Source organism: Trachurus trachurus, assembly GCF_905171665.1.
Source record: "Trachurus trachurus genome assembly, chromosome: 16".
NCBI classification, from domain to species: Eukaryota; Metazoa; Chordata; class Actinopteri; order Carangiformes; family Carangidae; genus Trachurus; species Trachurus trachurus.
The window spans coordinates 32874058-32890300 of record NC_139902.1 but is presented as its reverse complement, the minus strand read 5'-3'; the positions used below and the strand labels follow the sequence as shown (position 1 = coordinate 32890300).

General features: G+C 43.0%; 1 protein-coding gene across 1 annotated transcript in view; it reads left to right on the top strand.

Moving 5' to 3' along the window:
• Nucleotides 1-16243, top strand: part of LOC310999816 (collagen alpha-6(VI) chain-like) — a gene marked incomplete at both ends in the record, with an annotated part of 35217 nt that continues 18974 nt past the window's right edge. The window contains 22 exons of the mRNA XM_083990382.1: nt 1-151; nt 539-1108; nt 1713-1847; nt 2679-3272; nt 3682-4254; nt 5508-6056; nt 6610-7182; nt 7692-8200; nt 8520-8720; nt 9130-9205; nt 9463-9608; nt 10191-10283; nt 10398-10451; nt 10610-10681; nt 10794-10820; nt 10916-10960; nt 11193-11246; nt 12001-12063; nt 13883-13948; nt 14061-14114; nt 15122-15157; nt 15242-15329. Of these exons, the coding sequence (XP_083846508.1) occupies nt 1-151; nt 539-1108; nt 1713-1847; nt 2679-3272; nt 3682-4254; nt 5508-6056; nt 6610-7182; nt 7692-8200; nt 8520-8720; nt 9130-9205; nt 9463-9608; nt 10191-10283; nt 10398-10451; nt 10610-10681; nt 10794-10820; nt 10916-10960; nt 11193-11246; nt 12001-12063; nt 13883-13948; nt 14061-14114; nt 15122-15157; nt 15242-15329 (4729 nt within the window). The remainder of the gene's footprint in view (nt 152-538; nt 1109-1712; nt 1848-2678; nt 3273-3681; nt 4255-5507; nt 6057-6609; nt 7183-7691; nt 8201-8519; nt 8721-9129; nt 9206-9462; nt 9609-10190; nt 10284-10397; nt 10452-10609; nt 10682-10793; nt 10821-10915; nt 10961-11192; nt 11247-12000; nt 12064-13882; nt 13949-14060; nt 14115-15121; nt 15158-15241; nt 15330-16243) is intronic.

The window sequence follows — 16243 nt, the reverse complement described above, 5'->3', positions numbered from 1 at the left end:
ATGGGTGATGACAGGCTTCAACCCAGCTCTTACGTCTGTTTTACAGGAGAAGAGAAGCTGATGAGCGTTTTCAGAATGAAGGGAAGCGCAGGTCTTCTCTTCAGCCTCATCGTAGCAGCGTGTTGCTATGGTGTCACTGCTCAGGTGAAAGGTAAGCTCTGCTTTATGAAATGAGACATGTACAAGTACAGTAAAGGTTAACGCTGGTGTCCATAGGGTTTATGTCACACTAACCTTTAGCCAGGTTCCTGTATAAAGAAACACACTGAATGGGTTTTTAAAATCCATTTCAACATAATGTTTATGAGTTTAAGAGGTAAACAAAACAAAGTATATGTTTAGAATTTTTAAAAGGAATAAGTTTGCACATTTTAGTGCACATTGCAGCAATGCTAAACTAACAGTTCAATTAGTTTAGTCAGCCAATAGCAATTTTGGGAGGTTGTGACCAATAACGTTACTGTGGCTGTTTGTAACATTTCTCCCAGAATGCTATTGTGGGATATGTGATGCTGACGTTTTTTCTTCTATCATCCAGTTTGTGAAAATGCAACTGTGGCCGACATCGTCTTCCTTGTCGATGGCTCCGGCAGCATTTCAGCCGAAAACTTTCAGCAGGTCAAGACTTTTCTCCACAATGTCATCCGGGACCTAGACATTGGCCCCAATAAAGTTCGGATCGGCGTAGCGCAGTACAGTAATGATCCTCAAAGGGAGTTCCTCCTGAAGGCTCACCCTGATAGGAAGTCACTGGTGGGTGCTGTGGACAAAATCATCCAAAAAGATGGGGGGACAGAAACGGGCAAGGCCATCAACTTCATCCGGGCAGAGTTCTTCACCCTTGCAGCAGGGAGCCGATTCCTCCAGGGGGTTCCTCAGATTGCTGTGGTCATCACCGATGGGGAGTCCACAGACGACGTGATTAAACCAGCACAGGAACTGAGGGATCAGGAAATCATTGTGTTTGCTATCGGTGTGGGAGAAGCAAAAGAGAAACAGCTCCAGGACATCGCTAACCTCCACGAATATGTGGTCCACGTCACGGATTTCACTGCTCTGGAGGCCATGAGGGGGACGCTGCTGCAAAGGGTCTGCGAAACTGTGGATGGTTAGGAACCAGTTTGGCAATTTCCCCATGACATATGAAAACGACCATGTCTGCAGATGTGTAGAAAGAAATGAGAGAGAGCATCTGAGGTTCCTTGTAAGGTTTCTGTTGTCAGGCTGAAATCACGTGGGCTGTGTTTGTTTGAGTACTACAACATTTTCAATAAAGTTCAGATTTGCAAACCTCCTGCAGTCATTTAGTGGGTAACACTTTATAATAAGTACACACTATTAAGCATTAGTTAAGCATTAAATACTGAATTCATTATTTTTAACACATGAATACTCATTAGTATGTAGTTTATAAACACAGTTAAAATGTTTTACTCATAGGGTTAAGGTTAAGTACCAACTGTATTTATAAACTACATACTAATAGTGTGTACTTATTATAAAGTGTTGCCATTTACCATCTAGTGAAAAAGTTCAGTTGATTGCTGTGACAACTGGCTTACAGGCATGCAGATGTCTGAGTTGAAAAGCTGAATTCTTTGAACGATGTTCAAACAAAACAACAGGAGCACTTTGTTTGAAGGAGATTAATCACTCATAACATGATAACCATGTTGTACTGCGCCATAATGCACTTTCCTTTTCTTTTCCAGCTTTGGCGGACAAATTTGCAGATATTTTCTACTTGGTGGACGGCGGCATGGCCCAAGGACCATACTCCATATTTAGAACAGAGCTCCTCAAAGAGATCAACAAAATGAACATTGGACCGTCTGCATTCCGTATAGGTTTGGCTCAGTATGTTGAAGAAACCAAGGTTGAATTCTTTCTCAATTCCTCTTATACCAAGCAGGCAACATACAATGCTGTTCAACGTTTCCGTCGACGACCGCAACCTGGCAGACAACATAACCTGGCTGGAGCTCTTGAGTATGCAAGGACTCACTTTTTCACCAAAGAGGCAGGGGGTCGTGCACACCAGGGCTCACGACAGTTCTTGGTCGTTGTGGCAGGAGGAGACTCAGTCGGTCCTGTGTCTAGGGAGGCTTATTTGATCCACTCATCAGGGTTAGATGTTGTGGCAATGAGTGCAGGTGCAGAAAGAAGCCTTATGGTTGATCTTGCCAGCAGTCCTTCGTATGCATTTGATAGTCCCAGAGTAAGTCTTCTGAGAGAAATCTTTGTGACTCCATCAAAGGAGAACGTTACTGAAGGTAAGAAAGTTTTTACTGACTGATTCAATATCAATGCTTTGCATGAAAGGTTAATGTGTTCAGAGAAGTGAACTAATACGTATGCTATTACTAGTTTGTATTTCAAACAAGGCAGACTATGAAGGAGCTCTAAATTGTTTTGGAAAGACTTGAAAAAATTCTGCCATGTGAAATGACTTGGTGGTCATGTTTATGTACTGATTCGACAAACAAGCACATTTGGTAGTTGACCATGCTGCAGTTTATAGATGGTGATAGATGACAACATTTTGCTGAAGAGGCAGCCAGTTGTGTCAGTTGGCGATTACCTCAGCTAAAAGTTCTCTGCAGATGTGATATCATGTTGAGGTACTTGTTTGTTGTTGGTTTTCGGGCTCAAGTTAACCAATTTTGCTTCTTTCACAGATTGCAAAGGGGCCAATGTGGCAGACGTTGTGTTCATTGTTGATGAGTCAGGGAGCATTGAAACTCCCAACTTCCAGCTGGTACGAACTTTCCTGCACTCAATCATCAGTGGCCTGGACGTCAGTCGGAAATCGGTCCGAGTTGGCATTGTTACGTACCATGACAGTCCCACAGCACACATCTACCTCGACACAACCAAAAGCAAAGTTGACATCCTGCAGTCTGTCAGCGTCCTGCCATACCGTGGTGGTGGTACAAAAACTGGAGCTGCCCTAAACTTCACACGGGACAATGTCTTCACTGAGAAACGGGGCAAAAGGAAAAATGTCCAGCAGGTGGCAGTGTTGATCACAGACGGTGAATCCAACGATAAAGTGAGCGAAGCAGCAATTAGTCTTCGTCGGGCTGGTGTCACCATTTACGCTGTAGGAATCAGAGGCGCCAGTAGATCCGAACTGGAGAAGATGGCATCTCATCCCAGCGATAAATATGTTTACAATGTGGACCACTTCACTGACCTGAAACCCCTGAAGCAGGGTCTGCAGAAAGCCCTATGCAGCGACATCATTGATAAAGTGACTGACATCAAACAAGGTCTGAACAATTGTTTTTTTTAACAGACTTTTCGTCGCATGAGTCCGAGATTTAGGATTCTATGGCCATTTATGTGGCAAACATGATTTTAAATTAACATGAAGATAAAATAAAGATGAAAATTATACATGTGGGCTTGGAAGTACCTCTGACCCTAGAAACTAAAGAAAAAATATGAAGATTTGGTTTCCGTAATGAGCAATGATCAGTTTCCAATTTATTCCAATTTAGAGTAAGTCATAAATCAACAGCCTGTTGACCCGTATGTTTATTAGGGTTATGGGGGTGTGAAAAGCAATTTCTGTGCATTCAATTAAATATTTCCTAGTGCATAACATTTCCTTTATTAACCTCCTCCTCTTTGTCTGGATAAAAATAATTAACTCCTGTTCTTGGGTTTCCCCTCTAGAATGTAAACGAAAAGATGACGCAGATATCTTTTTACTGATGGATGACTCAGGAAGCATTCAAAGAGATGACTTCAAGGACATGCAGAAGTTCATCATCGGGATTATTGAGTCTTTCCAAATTGGGCAAAACCATGTTCGCATTGGGCTCATGAAATACTCTAAATCTGGAACTGTGATATTTGAGCCAACAACTCACTCAGATGCTGCAAGTATGGTGACAGCCGTGCAGAATATACACCATGCAGGTGGCGGGACAAACACAGGAAGAGCACTGGAAGCCATGGGGAGAGTAATTGAGAAAGCAAAGGAGAGTCGGGGTTACAAAGTTCCAGAATATCTGATTGTCATCACAGATGGAGAATCACAAGATAAAGTCAAAGTTCCTGCAGAAAATATAAGGGCACAGGGAGTCACCATCTTTGCTGTTGGAGTGAAAGGAGAAAAAGGAGGACCAGACCAGGATGAGCTGGAAGAAATTGCTGGTGTCCACAACAATACTTTCTTAATCACCAGTTTTGATGCTCTGAAGTCCCTTAAAGATGACATTGTCAGAGAAATCTGTTCTACAGATGGTAAGTAAAACTGGTCTGAACATGGCTTAAAATTGCAGTTCAGTTGAAACCAGAACTAATGTGTCTCTTTGAGAAGTAAGAAAGCCTTATTCGGATTTTTGTAATATAGCAAAAATTAAAACTGTGGCCATGATATATAAACAGAGTCATGCATGTGTTCAGTGGTTCACTATTTTGGATGGAGATGTTTAGTAATGCAAAAATAGTATGTCTCCCATACCCCCCTTACATGGTATACATCACCAGCTCAACAGAAGTTGGTCACTGGCATGTACCACCGCACTTAAACCAATAGACTCTCTTTACAAAAAAGCCCTAAAGACTCTGGACAAAAAACCTTTTTCGTTTCACATCTGCAATGTCCTTAAAAAGTATAATTTTCTAAGTTTTCACAGTTTTAAAATGTATAGAATGGCCTGCTCTGTGTATAAATGCTTTCATGGTCTGGCTCCACCACCACTGAAAGAGTTCATCAAAAAAAGAACAGTGAGAGGCATGAGCACCAGGGCTTGCGAGAGAGGTGACTGCGAGATTCCCCACAGGCGCACCTCATTTGGGAGGAACGTGCTGTCTGTGGTGGGGGGAGGCATTTGGAACAGTCTTCCCTCCACTATAAGGGAATGTCCCACTTACTCCTCTTTCAAAGGGAATCTTAAGCAGTGGCTTAAGGACACACAAGAGTGTGACCATTAACTGGACCTGGGGCGATATGACTGATTAATTGTTTACTTATGTGCTGTCTGGATGTTGTATTACTGTTATGTCTTGCACATTAATGTTTGTCCTGTCCTAGTACCGTGTCTAACATTGTTTTTATTGTTTTGTCTTTCTTGTCTGTGTAGTGCACTTTTATGTATTTCGCTATATGTATTGTATTTATTGTTTTGTTTTTATTCCTTGTGGTGTACTGCTGTATTTTATTTATTTATTAGGGACGTCAGACGCAAATTAGCCGCCTGGCTATAATCCGGCATATTTACAGCAGTATTTCTTTTAGTTATACTAATGTTCATTAATATGCACTGTCCCTATTCAAATAAATGCTATTATTATTATTATTATTATTATTATAAGAGGCCAGTCAAGAGGCGGAGGATAGTTCAGATAGTGCTGTTCTACTAGTGAGATAGAAGATTCAAGATTGCAGGAGTTTCTTAACTGGCACAGATCACAACTAGATCAGAACTAGAAATAGATTCTCAATAATTTGGACAAGAAAATCTCACTAACGTTTCTGTGTTCTTTGTCCACAGCTTGCAAAGGCGTACCACTTGATATCATTTTCTTAGTTGATAGCTCTGGGAGCATCTCTGATCTAGGCTATCAGAAAATGAAAGATTTCATAAAATCCATCATTAGAAAGTCTGCCATCGGGGACAACCAGGTGCATATTGGTGTCATGCAGTACAGCACTCAACGAAAAATGGAGTTTGACCTGACCGACATCTACAGCAAAGACAGTATGTTGGAAGCCATCGACAATATGAAGCATATGAAAGGAGGCACTCACACAGGAGGGGCCATCACAGAGGTGTCACAGCATTTTCTTGAAGTCAGTGGAGGGCGTCCTAATGTGGGACAGAGGCTGGTCATTATAACAGATGGCAAGTCCCAAGATGCAGTTGGAGTCCCTGCTAAAGCTCTGCGAGACAAGAATGTAGTGATCTATGCCATTGGAGTGGACCAGGCTGACACCACAGAGCTGAGAGAGCTTAGTGGTTCATTGGACAACGTCTTTTATGTGGGCAGGTTTGATTCTCTGAAGAAACTGGAGAGCAAGTTGGTCCTGAAACTCTGCGAAGGTAAGAGCAGCATGGATTTATGCCAAAAGTACTTGAACCAGATTTTGTGGAAGCTGTCATGATGTTGATCTTTCTTTTTTCAATGTACGCTTAAGTCCACACCTCAAATAAGAATGAGTTGTCAGGTCTACACATCGTACAGTTGAATGTAAAACACTTGCAAACCTGAGCAAAGGACATATTTCATTGATTTTTAAAAAGCACATCCCACACCAGTTGCAAACAAACTAAAAATGAGCCTCTCTATAAATGAATGCACTTAACTGAACTGAAGAGAGGGCCTTGGGCCACTAGAAAAATGCAGAGTATGTAGACCTTTTTTTCATTTCATGAGGTAAAAATTAAGCTTTGCACAAATTCATGCAGGACACATAAGTCATAAGCCCCAGCTGTAGTCAGCTGACAGCCAGCTGATTAGTCTCTATCCAATCACATTCATTCTCTCACAAGGCGGCCTATAGGGTTGATTTTATCTAAATATGTTTTCTTTTTGCAGTAATCAAGATCATTTTGGATTGATTAAGTTTCAATTTTGTCTTTTTTCCTAAATCAGAATGTCAGACTGGCAAAGCTGACATTTTGTTCCTAGTGGATGGCTCCACAACCATAGATGAAACAGAGTTTATGAGCATGAAAACATTCATGCAGTCAATGGTGAACAAGACCACAGTTGGCTTGGACCACTCTCGTTTTGGGATCGTTGTCTACTCCAATGAGCCAACAACTGATTTTTTTCTAAAGAATAGTAACTCCAAACAAACTGTTCTTAATGCAATTACAAACATGAAGCAACCAACGGGAGATACCTACACAAGCAAAGCCTTGAAATTTTGCTTACCATTCTTTGGTGCTGAATATGGCGGCCGCAAAGCTCTCAAGGTACCTCAGATCCTCATGGTTATCACAGACGGGGATGCTACCGACCATCATGGTCTGAAGCTGGCATCTGATGAACTACGAACAAACAGGATCACTGTCTTTAGTATTGGAATAAGGAATGCAATCAGGGAACAGCTGGAAACCATGGCTGGTGGCGACAAATCCAAAGTCTTCTATGTGGACAATTTTGACGGCCTAAAAAATCTGCACAAGAATATTTCATCAGAGCTCTGCGGTACTCCTCGAGGTAAGAATCAAAGCCATTATCCATGTCCACATTGTTCAATGTAGGTGGCACCATAATTCTCTCAGGGGAAGGGACCTCATTTTTGGTCATTTACAAAAAAGCACTTTCCTGTTCTTGTTTGATCAAATGGACCAAGTTCAGCTAATGAGATGAGTTATCAGCAGGTGAAGCAGAAAAAGCACATACTGGTAACATTTTGTGAATTTCAAATAATAGAGAATTTAGAGGCAGAGTAGGTTTGGTACAGGTCAAATATAGTATATCCCCAAGATCCTCAAGCTACAAGTGCCTTAACCAGTAGGCATCACTAGTGCAGCAAACACCCCTCTTTGGTTTTTGACCAGTGAAAGTTGTCATTTTTAAAAGACCTCAGACAATTGTAAACTAGGTGAGGATGTGTCTAACCCTAGATTCTACAAAACACAACTTCTGACTTCAGAACTAACGCTATGCTTGATTTGTTCATCAGTGATGTGGACTAATGTATTTCTCTTGCTTTGCTTTGGCAGTTTGTGAAAAGGAGCTGGCAGATGTTGTCTTTCTACTTGATCGATCAGGTAGTATCGAAGATAAAAATTACAAAGCCATGCTAAGCTTCACGACAGGCATAGTGAACAGCCTTGATGTCAGTAAAGGGTTCATACATGTTGGACTTGCTCAGTTCAGTGACGACCCTCATGATGAGTTTTTCCTCACCGATTTCACCGATAAGGAGGACATGATCGCACACATTGAGAAGATGGAGTACACTGGTGGAAACACCTATCTTGGAAAGGCCTTACGTCACATTAAGGGGTACTTTCATGCATCAAAGGGCAGCCGTGGGTTTGTCCCCAAGAACCTGGTGTTGGTCTCAGATGGTAATTCTCATGATGACGTGGAGGAAGCAGCTGATGATCTCAGGAATTTGGGAATAGAGGTGTTTGCCGTTGGCGTAGGAGATGTCTACGACCTACAACTCCTACAGATCACTGGCACCCCAGAGAGGCTGTTCAATGTGCGCAACTTCGACGGCTTGGTAAAGATCAAGCAAAAGGTGGTTGACGCTTTGTGCAAACCTCAAAACATTATAAGTAAAGGTAAGTTGAAAAATGTTCTCTGTCACAGTGTCTCAATGTCTTTCCCACTGTTCCTTAACATCCAAGACTGCCCAAGGTAAAGACATGTTTCCCTTTGCTGCAGGCTGCACCATTGATGTCGCCATGGGATTTGATATTACTCAAAGGACCAGTGCACCTGGTCAGATGCTGATCAGTGGTCACACCAAGCTGCAAACCTTCCTGCCACAAATCGCTTTTTATCTCTCCTCAGCACACAGCCTATGCTGTGTTGCACAGAAAGATGTGGAAACCAAAATCTCCTACCATCTGATCGGTGGTGATGGACAGTCTTTGTATGACACAAATTTTGAAGTTTACAGTGAAGATGTAGTGAAGAAAGTCATGAGCCATCAAGTGTCACAACCAACCTACTTAAACTCCGCCCAGCTGAGGGCCTTCAATGAGCTGTTCCAAGCCAAGTCCACGGCTAATGTCAAGGTAAGAATGATGATCCTCAAAGTCATCATGAAATTATGCTAGGGTGACAAAATGCTTCCTCGTTCTGTCGCTGCAGTGTGTTTTCAGCAGCTAATGTGACAGGGCGGCTTGTATGATGGAGAAGTCATTAGTCAAAGCTCTGGAAAGTATCGTCAACCTAATAACCACAAGTAACACTGAGTATGTTCAAAAGGTCACGCTATAATAGTAAGGCCTCTGAAAACCAACAAATCTGAGTCTTATAGTGTTACCATTTATCCTCTGTTTACCCCAGCAGGATCATCTGTACAAAATGTTGTGTCTCCGTCTGAACCAAAGCTGTTTAAGGACAAACACAGGGATTAAATGCAAGACTCCGCCATGAAAGCCTGTCAACAAGCTATCATGTGATTGACCTTATCTTTTGTAGGTGCTGGTGATCTTCTCAGACGGAGCTGATGATATGATGAACCTGCAGGAGGAATCAGAGCGGCTGAGACAGTCGGGTAAAAAGTTGTTTCCAATGTTCTGTTGGATGAATGTCTTTCACTTTAGTCATTATAAAATCATTTCCATACTGACATTTACTTTGCTCTTGTTTCTTTGATTCATGTCTTAAGATGTTTCTGCACCACTGAACTCTTTGATATGGATTTAGTTCCTTAACGAGGGTTCTTCTCTGTGGCTTTTTCCATTTATTTTCGTCTTTGTCTACCGTTAAAGCCAGTCAACGACACTTTGCTGTTGTGTGTTGTGTCTGCAGGGGTCAGCGCTCTGCTGATCGTGGCTCTGGAGGGAGTGCGGGACACCGCCCGGCTGCAGATGTTGGAGTTTGGCCGTGGATTCACCTACCAACCCCCCCTGACCATCGGCATGCCGAACGTAGCCAGCACCATCTTCAACCAGATTGTAAGTGCTGTGTGTGTTGCTGGTACATCACCTCAATTCAATTTAATTCAAAGGCTCCTCCAAATGCAGCCTTCCTTTGCCAGTTCTAGGAGGACGCACCACACCTATCCTTCGTGGCCTCCTGTATCCCAAGATTCTTGCAACCTAGCATGCTGTCGAACGTTAGTGGCTCTAGGATTTTGTTCACGTTCGGACGCAATCAGGAAATGCTCCAAAGGCTTGACCGTCTCATTTCCCGACGGTTGATGAAGCCGTTGCCTCAGTAGACCACGTAGGCTGGGTCCTCCAAAGGCTACAGCCACTGAATTGGGACACAGCTATAGAGTATAACAGCACTGGGGCTTTTTACAAGCATTATCACTCCGCTGTACAGGCATTCTAATAACCATTAATTAACGTTACATCCCTTGGACAGGAGCTCCAAACCATAGTTTGGTTTGCATTCAAAGTGAAATAATTTCTAGGGTGTTGTCTGTTTTAATATTTCATATTTTCTATGAATAGACAGAGTTTGAAAACAGAAGTTTCTGATATTTGAATCAGGAGATTTGACCTGTCGTTGTTTTCTCCTCCTCTCTGCAGAACATGGTGTCGGACAGGAAGTGCTGCAATGTCTCATGCAAATGTTCAGGACATGAGGGCCCCCGTGGTTCTCCAGGTAGACCAGGGTCAAAGGTCAGCACAGTGCATTACATGTTAACTTTATACATTCTTCAGAAAATGATAGAAGGAGTGGTCAGTGGTCAACCTGTTTCTGAAACTGCTGTGTTTGTGATCGATTATAAACAGGGTCCAGGTGGACAGAAGGGTCAGCAAGGCTTCCCAGGAGACGAGGGAGTCAGTGTAAGTGTTCCATGAGAACCCTCAGATTTGACCCTGAAAACAAAGATCATCTCTTTCCTTTTACGATCGTTCCTTCTTTCCTGTTTTTAATGTTCATTCATTCATAGTAAACATTGTAAAAGACATTGCACTTGTTGACTCTCTGTCTGTCGCTGCAGGGCGATCGAGGGCCCCCCGGACCGAGCGGACCCCAGGGCCTGCAGGGCTGTCCTGGAGTCAGTGGACAGAAGGTCGAGTACAGAACCGTCTGCACGTGCAAAACAACACAGCTCATTTTACATCAACTAGTAACAGTGACATGAAACACGATGTTGTGTTTGACTTGTTGTCTTGTGTGTGCAGGGCTCTCGAGGCGTCTCAGGCAACAGGGTGAGTCAAAGAACAAGGAACAGGAAGTGCAGCGAGTAGACAAGTTTAGTTCAGACAGAGTCGCACTAACACACAACTGTTGTCCAACGCTACAGGGGGAGATCGGAGAGGACGGGCTGGACGGGATCAACGGAGAACAGGTACGAACTTCAACATCTACGTCTAAGCTCCTCTCAGTATGTTATATTTATAATATGTAAATGCTCCATACAGTAGGTCTCATAGAAAACTACACTGAGATGGTGTTTTGATCAACAACACAGGAGAAGAGGAAGCATGGAGCGAGTTTAGGTCTTCTAATGAGCTGTGATAATTAGCAGCAGGTTTTTTAGTCTCTGAGTTTGATCTGTGTCTGTTGTTGTGTTTCTTCAGGGAGTGACGGGACTAGACGGAGAGAAAGGAGAGAGAGGACACCCAGGAAACCCAGTTAAAAAAAATCTATATGATGATTTTCATTTCTTTAATTTGTTTTGACTGTCTCCATATTTGTTTGTTTTAAATGCAGAATGATGTGTTTATTTGTGTTTAGTTATTTGTGTTTAAAGCAGATATCAGCTTCACGGCCGTTTCGGCTAATGCTGCGTTCAAGGCAGGCTTTTGAAACCGTAAGTTACAGCTTCAAGTCACAACTACGACTTGGTAGCGTTCCAGGTAACCCGTAGCTCGTGTTTTTACCATCCTGTTGTCTGTGAAAGTTCCCTATAACGGCCACTCGTAACTTCCGACCCGTGAACTCGTACCAGATCGAACTGGTATGACTTCACAGGAAGGAAAAACACAAAGTACGAGTTTCTTTGAACGCACCATGAGTTAGCAGCCCCCGCCCTTGTCAGGCATCAATTGGTCCTCGTGCTACGTCACCACATTCACGCGCATCCCTTGGCTGCACACACAGCCCTTCATGCCGTTCTCTCTCCTCATTGGATAACACTTGTATCCCACAAGGAAAATTTTCTCCTCGGGTTACAGCAGAGCAGAGTGACGGAGAGACTCGTGTTTAGGCTGAAATACTTCATGTAAGTGATTGCTGACGGAAAATAGGACTATTTAGGACTTATATTAACAAAAACATTCCACTGATATCTGCTTTAAGTTGAATACTTCAGTCATCCATCAGTTATTCAGAGTGACAGTCGGAGGCTTTGACCTCTGACCGCTCTGGCTGATCTGTCGTCCTCAGGGTATCCCAGGAATCACAGGGGAACCGGGGCTGAAAGGAGAGCGAGGGCTGAGAGGAGATCCGGTGAGTATGATCCCTAACTGGCTTCCCACTCCAAAGAAAAACAAACCTGACACCTGATGCATCTGTAACATCCTGTTGCTGTAAAGGCATCATGTCCCAAAGCTTTACTACATCATGAACAACTCACAGACGCCAACGTAAACGTACCATTGTGGAGAATAACAAGAAAGAAAAAGAAACAATGTTAGAAATCCACAGTTTTACACAGATTTATGTGGACGTGAACTACAGTGGAGGTTTGAAACCTGAACGTGAAGAAAAGTAGAAATATTTGTAATATTTGGGGCAGTTGTGCTCGGTTGGAGCAGAGTCCCAACTACATAAACTAGTGTTGCTGAAACTTCCCAAAATTTGCCTCTTTTCAATTCCCGGCACTTTCAGATAATTATGTTCATGAATGGCTTGTTTTGCTCAGATGTGAACTCATCCATGGTCAGAAGAAGCAGGTTCTTGTTTTCACCATCACTTCAAATGAAAGAGCAGCTCGCTCTGTAGACTGAACCATTCGATATGGTTTGGGGCATGTTATCTTTCTTTGCATGTGGCTGACCTTTTATTGAGTGCGTATTATTAGTTTAGGTCATTATTAAGGTATAAATAAAAAATACCCCTAACAAAAAACTAAACTGACCAAACATACACATTTGTCCCTATTGATTTCAGTCAGTTTAAAATCAGTTTGAATTCAGTTTAAATATATTAACTGTTTCACTAAACTGAGATTAATTTGAAATGGTGCAACAGAGCTCTGCTTATTTTTACACCTGGATTGACTCATTTTAAACCTAGTTTTACTAATCTCTGATTAGAGCTAATCTTAGATTAAATTAAACTTTGTTGGTGCAATCCAGCCTAAATTTCACTTATCCACAAAAAAAATCTCCGTAAACACGTCATGGTTTCCAGAAATCTCTGCGTTCACTCTGATCCACTGAAAATGACTGAAAACGCTGTAGTACGTCCACCAGGCCTGTGTGTGGCGATGTAACGCTGCCACACATAAACACCAGAAACAAAGAAGAAGACAGAAAGCTTCCCCGCTGGATTCAAACTCCAAACATTGTAAGTGGATTAAATGTTGACTGGGAGTTGTGCAAATATGACGATGATGATGATTTAACGAGAGAGATTCAGACCAACAGCAGTCCACTGTTGTTGTTGTTGTTGTTACCTTACGTCCATAGACTCCTATACGTGTAGAGGTGTGTCTCAGGTTACAGGTTAGAGTGGTGGATCTGTTTTGGGCGTCACAATGAAAATACTCAGGTGGCGTTTTCAGATGTTCCCACGCTTGGAGCCATTTTCAAAAAGTTCTGTTTTTCCCCCTGAAAATGCTCTGTACGACACGCTGAAATGATAAAATACTTCCGCGGATTCATTAAATCCCTATTCCTGTGAATGGGCTCTTAGCATCTGCTTTGACATGTGTTAGAAAGCGGTCACAGCTGGAAGCTCATAAAATAAATTCTCCTTTTGAACAACTCATGTGAGAAGATACAAGGACGAGTCTCAGAATGCTTTGCTGTGCTTACAAACAGGCAATGGATGGAGATGGTTTTAATACGACAGCCTCAGGAATCAGAAACTTTATTGATCGCTGGGGGGAAACGAGGGAGTTACAGTCGCTCCCCCTGCAAAGACAAGAGGCAACGAAGTGGAGAAAGATCCAAAATAAAGATTCATTTGTACATATTGTATTAGCTGGTAGGTTAAGTGTGTGTGTGTGTGTGTGTGTGTGTGTGTGTGTGTGTGTGTGTGTGTGTGTGTGTGTGTGTGTGTGTGTGTGTGTGTGTGTGTGTGTGTGTGTTCTGGGCTACAGGGTGAATCCGGTGCTGACAACAATCGCCCTGGACCTAAAGGAGAACCGGGGAACCCAGCGCAACCGGTAAGAAACAACCTCACAGAACAGAATGAGTGTGTACATAGGTGTATCATCTCTGATGTGATTATAGATTATAGATACGTGTTCACTGTGTGTGTGTTGACATCATCCACAGGGTCGGCCTGGAACAGATGGGAAGGCAGGTGGAGACGGAGTCATCGGGAACCCGGTAAGATTCCTGACCTCCATTTTATCCGGGGATTTTTAAAGTGCTTGATCAAGAATTGGCTGGAACATGTTTACAGTCAAACGTTTTCATGCACTGTAGGCCCAATTTTTCAAATATCAAAATGGCGGCAGGGTTTCCCGCAGCGCTTTCCTGTTAAGGCGGCCGCCTTAACAACAATGAGCTGCCGCCTAAACTAACGTCCTAAAAAAATTAAAATGTAGCGATATTCGCCGCCCCCCCCCCCCCCGTCGGACGAGCGCCTTCATTCATCTCCGCATCCTCTCACACACACATACACACCACAGAGAAGACCAGAGAAGTAGTTAAACTTAATACGGCGCACGCCGAACCCCCCCCCCCCCCCCCCCCCCCCCAGGACGATCGATCGATCCGCTCGCGCACCCCCCCCCCCCCCCGCCAACAGGACAGACACCACCTTAACTAACACATTTTCTGGGGGAAACACTGGGCGGGTGGTATTTTTGTGGAAGACGGTCTGAAGATGCAGTCGCAGCAAATTTGGTGTCAATTGAGCAAAAAATGTGGGACAGGAAGGTTTTATAAGTTGTACAGTTTTTGGGAAAAAAACAGAGTGATGTACTTCATAATGTGTACTGAGTTTTCTGCAGTATTGGGGCTACATTTTAGTGAAAAGTTGCAAAAGTTGCTTTTGTCCAATTTGGCGGCTCATACACCGGAACTGTGTGCGCACCACGGTGGAAATGCTCTGATAGTGGAAAGAGTGGAAATTGGGTGTTAGCTTCATGGTGGTTCTCTCATTTTGGTCACTTGTCTTGTGATATTTTAAATTTGGAGCAACCTGGCTCAAGAGTTTCCTTTTTATAGAGCCCCTTAAGGGAAATGGGGGAAAAAAATTTGATGGGTGAAAAAAAAAAGGATGAAGTTTCTCGAGACCTTTCAAAAGTTTCTCAAGATCCCAAGAAATTTTTTTCTAGCAGCTAGCTTGAAATCTCTTTGATATAATGTGTGTATTTGTTGTTGTTCAGGGACCAGATGGGAGGAGAGGCCCACCTGGAGGGAAGGTAGGAACTCTTTATTTAAGTTAATGTTTATATCCTGTTATCTTGAAACTCCCTTATTTTACTGTGTTTCTTTGCATTTTGCAGGGTGCACCAGGAGGTAAAGGAACTAAAGGAGAGCCAGGTAGCCCAGGTCCTGCTGGTCCACAGGTGAGTGATCTGAAGTCCACGCTCAGTCCTGCATCACTCTCTAAAAACTGAGAAGGCACATGATTTTTACATTTTGAGTTGTAGCAGAGAGAGAGATCAACAAACTGGAGCAAAGAGAAACAGACAAAACAGAGGAATCAGCTGCCCATGAACAATAACACCCGAGTCGAAACAGAAACTCATGTGAAACCCACATCAAATAAAGCTACAACACAATAAAAGTTTTTTTCCAGTGGAGGCAGGACCCTGACCAGCATGGAGGTAATTAGTGACAGGACAGGTTTAGCACTCTGTAGCCAGCATCTTGTCCTTTATCTTTGCCCTACTTTTATCAGATGTGTGTTCATGTTGTTTGTTTCCTTGTTTTCTTAATGGAGTAATATGTAAGAAATGTGTGACAAGTAAACATAAAATCACCCAATATGTCACCAGAGAAGGAATCATGTTAATTTGAACATTAGTTGACGGTACTTGGAAGATCTGTGTCAGATCTGGCAACAGTGTGTTGTTGAAATTTGTCCATTTTCATGTCAAAATGTTCAGAAGAGACGTGTCTCGTGATAAATGAGTCCAATATTTACTTCAGTGACTGTGGAGCAAAAGAATGGACCGTAATCTGAGCTCATGTTCACTTCTCCCATTGGAGTCAACAGACTCAAGTCCTGCTGCTGCATAGTCTGCTGGTCTCCTAAAGGGGGCGGAGTCATGGTCTGCTGGTCTCCTAAAGGGGGTGGGGTCATGGCATGCTCGTCTCCTAAAGGGGGCGGAATCATGGTTTGCTGGTCTCCTAAAGTGGGTGGGGTCATAGTCTGATGGTCTCCTAAAGGGGGTGGGGTCATGGCATGCTGGTCTCCTAAAGTGGGCGGGGTCATAGTCTGATGGTCTCCTAAAGGGGGCGTATACAGCGTCTTGTTTCTCAACCATTTCCCAAATAGCACA